Source organism: Coregonus lavaretus (assembly GCF_964263955.1).
Source record: "Coregonus lavaretus genome assembly, contig: HAP1_SCAFFOLD_5218, whole genome shotgun sequence".
Taxonomy (NCBI): Eukaryota; Metazoa; Chordata; class Actinopteri; order Salmoniformes; family Salmonidae; genus Coregonus; species Coregonus lavaretus.
Window position 1 is genome coordinate 13,832 of NW_028158282.1, and position 6,730 is coordinate 20,561.

Consider the following 6,730-nt stretch of genomic DNA (forward strand, 5'->3'; position numbering starts at 1 on the left):
ACCATGCTGCTTACCTATTGCAGATTCAGTCTTCCCAGCCTGGTGCAGGTCTACAATTTTGTTTCTGGTGTCCTTTGACAGCTCTTTGGTCTTGGCCATAGTGGAGTTTGGAGTGTGACTGTTTGAGGTTGTGGACAGGTGTATTTAATACTGATAATAAGTTCAAACAGGTGCCATTAATACAGGTAACGAGTGGAGGACAGAGGAGCCTCTTAAAGAAGAAGTTACAGGTCTGTGAGAGCCAGAAATCTTGCTTGTTTGTAGGTGACCAAATACTTATTTTCCACCATAATTTGCAAATAAATTCATTAAAAATCCTACAATGTGATTTTCTGGAAAAAAAATTCTCAATTTGTCTGTCATAGTTGACGTGTACCTATGATGAAAATTACAGGCCTCTCTCATCTTTTTAAGTGGGAGAACTTGCACAATTGGTGGCTGACTAAATACTTTTTTCCCCCACTGTATACAGGCAGTAAATGCTAAAAATGAATACAACCGTTGAAAAAACAAGCAAAACAGTCATAATGAATAAAAGCTATACTTTATTCTGAACAATCAACTGCATTTAACAGAAATAAAACAATTAAATTGAAATCATAACAGATAAAGAGACTAACAAAACAATTATTACAACAGCAACATCTACAAATATGAGACAAAGAAAATCTAAATAGCCACACTGACAGTGTACTAGGAAGGCAGTGCTAGGAAAAAAACTAGGCGCCATAGCAAGCAAATTTAGACTTCTTCATGTCTTCAAGTAGCTCTGTGAGGACTGACACAGAAGGCCTGTCTCCGGGATTCAGAACGGTCCGGAAGAACTTGCTCCAAAACGCATCGCTCCGGTCACTGTAAATAAAAAGAGTTTGCTTGAGGAACAGGGGATGAAAGACAATACCTGCGGCCCAATAATCGAATAATGTGTCCTTTCTCCCGAATTGTGCACTCATTCACTTCCCTTCATGGATTTGGTACAAGGCCGCAGGACCAGACTGATTAACAGGACACTTACTCAGAGCTTGCGCTGACCAGCTGGCAAGCGTCTTCACTGCCATTTTCAACCTTTCCCTGACCCAGTCTGTAATAACTGCATGTTTCAAGCAGACCACCATACTCCCGGTGCCAAAGAACGCCAAGGTAACCCGTGTAAATGACTACCACCCTGAAGCACTCACATCTGTAGCCATGAAATGCTTTGAAAGGCTGGTCATGGCTCACATCAACACCATTATCCCAGAAACCCTAGACCCTCTCCAATTTGCATACCGCCCCAACAGATCTTGCAATCTCTATTGCACTCCACACTGCCCTCTCCCACCTGGAAAAAAAAGAACACCTATGTGAGAATGCTGTTCATTGACTACAGCTCAGTGTTCAACACCATAGTGCCCTCCAAGCGCATCACTAAGCTAATGACCCAGGGACTGAACACATCCCTCTCCAACTGGATCCTGGAACTTCCCGACGGGCCGTCTCCAGGTGGTGAGGGTAGGCAACAACACATCTGCCACGCTGACCCTCAACACGGGGGCCCCCCAGGGGTGCGTGCTTGGTCCCTCCTGTACTCGGTTCACCCACAACTGCGTGGTCGTGCACGACTCCTACACCATTATTACGTTTGCAGACGACGCAACGGTGGTTGGCCTGATCACCGACGACAATGAGACAGCCTACAGGGAGGAGGTCAGAGACCTGGCAGTGTGGTGCCAGGACAACAACCTCTCCCTCAATGTGAGCAAGACAAAGGAGCTACAGTAAACAGAGGGCCGAGCACGCCCCCATTCACATCGACAGGGCTGTAATGGAGCGGGTCAAGAGCTTCAAGATCATCGGTGTCCACATCACTATGGACCTATTATGGTCCAAACACACCAACACTGTTGTGAAGAAGGCATGACAACACCTCTTCCCCCTCAGGAGGCTGAAAAGATTTGGCATGGCATGAGCCCTCAGATGGTACTTTTCAGATTTCATTTACATAACAATGGCTAACTGAACTTCAACACCTCACAAAGCAACAGGGTTAAAGTTGTCAACTTAATTTTTTAAAATATATATATATATATACACACACACACAGCTCTGGGAAAAAATTAAGAGACCACTGCAAATTTTTCTTAAATCAGCATCTCTACATGTATGCCATTCCATTCCAGTGTCTGTTGAATTCCAACACAGGCACACCTCATTCTACTGAATTAGGTACTGATTATGCGATCACCTGAACCAAATCTTATTTAACGATGAAAAGTATAAAAAATCACTGCTGTGGTCATTACTATCCTCTTGCAATAGGACCAGCTGGATGGCAAAAACAGTCCAAATAGTACCTCAAAAGTAATATTAATCAAAAAATAACTACGGACCATGCCAAAAGAGTTGAAAAGGAAAGTTTTGAGTGAGGAAAAGAAGGGTTCAATTCTGGCTTTACTGGCAGAGGGATACAGTGAGCGTCAGGTTGCTTCCGTCCTTAAAATTTCAAAGACGGCGGTTCATAAGAACAAGGTCAAGCAGCAGACATTGGGGACAACAAAGCTACAGACCGGCAGAGGGCGAAAACGACTCTCTACTGACCGGGATGACCGCCAACTCATTCGAATGTCACTCAACAACCGTAGGATGACATCAAGTGACCTACAAAAAGAATGGCAAACGGCAGTTGGGGTGAAGTGCACGGTGAGGACGGTTCGAAACAGGCTCCTAGGGGCAGGGCTGAAGTCGTGCAAAGCTAGAAAAAAGCCCTTCATCAATGAGAAGCAAAGAAGAGCCAGGCTGAGGTTTGCAAAAGACCATAAGGATTGGACAGTAGAGGACTGGAGTAAGGTCATTTTCTCTGATGAGTCCAACTTTGCCCAACACCTGGTCGTCTAATGGTTAGACGGGAGACCTGGAGAGGCCTACAAGCCACAGTGTCTCGAACCCACTGTGAAATTTGGTGGAGGATCGGTGATGATCTGGGGGTGCTTCAGCAAGGCTGGAATCGGGCAGATTTGTCTTTTTGAAGGACGCATGAATCAAGCCACGTACAAGGTTGTCCTGGAAGAAAACGTGCTTCCTTTTGCTCTGACATTGTTCCCCAACTCTGAGGATTGGTTTTTCCAGCAGGACAATGCGCCATGCCACACAGTCAGGTCAATCAAGGTGTGGATGGAGGACCACCAGATCAAGACCCTGTCATGGCCAGCCCAATCTCCAGACCTGAACCCCATTGAAAACTTCTGGAATGTGATTAAGAGGAAGATGGATGGTCACAAGCCATCAAACGAAACCGAGCTGCTTGAATTTTTGCGCCAGGAGTGGCATAAAGTCACCCAACATCAATGTGAAAGACTGGTGGAGAGCATGCCAAGACGCATGAAAGCTATGATTGAAAATCAGGGTTATTCCACCAAATATTGATTTCTGAACTCTTCCTAAGTTAAAACATTAGTATTGTGTTGTTTAAAAATGAACATGAACTTAATTTCTTTGCATTATTCGAGGTCTGACAACGCTGCATCTTTTTTGTTATTTTGACCAGTTGTCATTTTCTGCAAATAAATGCTCTAAATGATAATATTTTTATTTGGAATTTGGGAGAAATGTTGTCAGTAGTTTATAGAATAAAAACAAAATGTTAATTTTATCCAAACACATACCTCTAAATAGTAAAACCAGAGAAACTGATCATTTTCCAGTGCTCTCTTAATTTTTTCCAGAGCTGTATATATATCTGTGAAACTGTACATTTTACTTGTGGATTTTGAAAATAAAAATCAAGGTGTCAATTTGTCTACATGCCATTTTAAAAACAATGCAGATATTAAACCTATTTTGGTTTAAGACAAGTAACTATGAGTAAGGGCAAATAAGCTTGCAAGTAGAGTTTGAATAAGACATCCAATTACAACTTTGCATTTAGAAAGGTTGGTTTCATTAGATAATAAATAAGCAAATGATTGATGAACACTAGATAAAATAAATGCATGTCTCTCGTCTGCCCCTCCCTCATCTGATTGGTCATTTCCCACCAACCGCAAGCCGGCACACGTGTCATCACACCCCCTCATCCGATTGGTGGAGTAGGCGGGCCTTGTGAGGACCCAGTGGCAGGACATGACAAGAGGAAACCGTACTGTACCTGGGGTGTGCTTCCTGATATTCCTCCAGTGTCCACGCTGAGTCTTCCTTAACCAGGCGCATGGTTCTCTTCTTCAGCAGAGTGTGCACAGTCTCTGCAATACCCAGGAGATCCACCTGTAATCAGGGAGAGGAGGGTGGGGGGGGCGATAGCTACTGAACTAGAGCAGAGCAACTCTATGAATCGTAAATGGAGGTATCTGGTAGATTTTTAGATGGGCTTTATTTACTTACACAAATACATGTGGCAGTTTACATAACAAGAGTCACTTGAGACTCAAAGCCACAAGAGGGTAGAACACATTTCAAACTTTGCTTGCAGCTTACATAAGACAAGAACATGATTAAAAAGAGAAACACATTAATAAACAGACATATGGGTGGGTGAGGTACAGAAGAGTATTGGGCCATGCAATAAATCACTGAATAACTCAAATACATCCTACATACTGTAAATAAAGTGAGCATAAAGATGATGCTGATGGGGGCAGGCCAGGATTTTTTTTGGGGGGGGCGTCCATATCAATTTAAAAACAGTGAAACCTTTCGACTTTATTTTTGAAATCTTTCGACTTTCCTCTGGAGAGCACGTAGCCATGTGACGATGCCAACAAGAGAGAGGTTATGCACCGTACCTGATAAGGGCTGGCAGAGGGGGCTAGTAGGCCTTGTGTGATGAAGTCCTGGGCAGCTGGGAGGCTGTGTGCTGCAGTCACCTCCGGCTGAAGCTCCAGGTCCACGGAGCAGGAGAAGTCCAGCGCCACGGCGGCACCAATCTCATCCGTTGGTTCATCATGAGGACTGGGGGGGGTGGAAAGGAAAGGAAGACTAAGACTGGTAGATTATCTGACGGATTTAAAGATCTAATCCACGTTTAGGGAAACGGCACTACTGTTGCCCCCCCGCGTCCAATGATGTCCCTTTTTAATAAGTGTTGTTTGCAGTAACTTCTTAGTTTTTGTAATATCCCAAACGGTTGTGGCCGTGGCAACCATTAAGGACTCTTAGCTTTAAGAAAAACATGGAGATCTTAATCTTAAGTATGGCTGTATTTATCAAACATGACTTTCTTGGTTTCATAATGTGATATGTCCAGGGACTTTTAGCCATATGCACATAGGGACCTTATAGGAGGAACTAGTGCGTGTGGTCTAAAATCACCTGAGGCTCTAAAAAGAACAAAACAAAGGTGTATGCAAGCATGCAAGGCCTAATGTGTCTAAGTAATATGCCTGTATGTCAGGCGTCTGAACTATGCATGCAAGTCTGTGTTTGGCAACTCATACGCATTCGTGGCTGGACCGTGTGTGTGCATACCGATTCATGACCAGTGTGTCTGGACTGAGGGCTCCGTGGATCAGGTGGCAGGAGTGCATGAGTCTCACCAGCTCCACTGTCTGCATGGCCAGGGAGGCCACGACTTCCTCAAAGGTCTCCTCAGCCACCGCCTGTGTAGGCCAGAAGGGGAGGAACCACAACAGACCTTATCAACGGTTCTTTCTTATTAGAATCCTGTTCTTTACATCATAGCTAAAATGTTATGCAAAAAGAACCCCCAACAACTAGCGGTTCTTACTGGACGAGTTCAAATAGAACCTCCTCGTCTCAGATCATTTTCTTCCGTTTAATGCCTACTGAACACCACCCAAGATGATGTCATCTCATTTTATAAATGGTTTATACACAGAGCTATTGTTATTCTTTGGGGTGTGGATATAACATACTTGGCAAAACGTCACAATATGAAGTACCATTAATTACCACTTTTGTGTATGTCTATGGATAGAGGGTGCAATAATGCAAGGAGGACGGAGGTGGAACTACCCACACGCAGTGTGCTCTGCTGGGGGGCCTTGTGGACTGTGACGCAGCCGTCCTGGAACAGGAAGCAGCGCCCCGCGTCGTGGACGGGTGCCTGGGAGTCCCGGGCTAGTCGCTCCCTCAGCTGTGAGCCGATGTAGAAGTCCCACGGCACTGTGTTGTGCTCCAGCTGCACAAGGCGACAGTGACGTGTTAGAGCTCAACTCAGCTGGAGAACCTTGTAAACTAACTGTCAATACGATCATGTTGATCTCATGGACTGTCATTGCATCCATAGCACCCTAGAGTGAGGGAAAAAAGTATTTGATCCCCTGCTGATTTTGTACGTTTGCCCACTGACAAAGACATGATCAGTCTATAATTTTAATGGTAGGTTTATTTGAACAGTGAGAGACAGAATAACAAAGAAATCCAGAAAAACACATGTCAAAAATGTTATAAATTGATTTGCATTTTAATAAGGGAAATAAGTATTTGACCCCTCTGCAAAACATGACTTAGTACTTGGTGGCAAAATCCTTGTTGGCAATCACAGAGGTCAGACGTTTCTTGTAGTTGGCCACCAGGTTTGCACACATCTCAGGAGGGATTTTGTCCCACTCCTCTTTGCAGATCTTCTCCAAGTTATTAAGGTTTCCAGGCTGACGTTTGGCAATTCGAACCTTCAGCTCCCTTCACAGATTTTCTATGGGATTAAGGTCTGGAGACTGGCTAGGTCACTCCAGGACCTTCATGTGCTTCTTCTTGAGCCACTCCTTTCTTTCCTTGGCCGTGTGTTTTGGGTCAT

General features: G+C 44.3%; 1 protein-coding gene across 1 annotated transcript; it reads right to left on the minus strand.

Annotated features, from left to right (window-relative positions):
- Positions 1 to 719: 719 nt before the first annotated feature.
- LOC311124206 (mitotic checkpoint serine/threonine-protein kinase BUB1 beta-like) lies at positions 720 to 6,218 on the minus strand (the record flags this gene model as incomplete). Its single annotated transcript, XM_084198397.1, has 6 exons — positions 720 to 852; positions 4,124 to 4,239; positions 4,758 to 4,923; positions 5,440 to 5,570; positions 5,951 to 6,112; positions 6,174 to 6,218. The coding sequence occupies 6 exons, from the start codon at positions 6,216 to 6,218 to the stop codon at positions 720 to 722; spliced, it is 753 nt and encodes a 250-aa protein (XP_084054523.1).
- Positions 6,219 to 6,730: the final 512 nt, after the last annotated feature.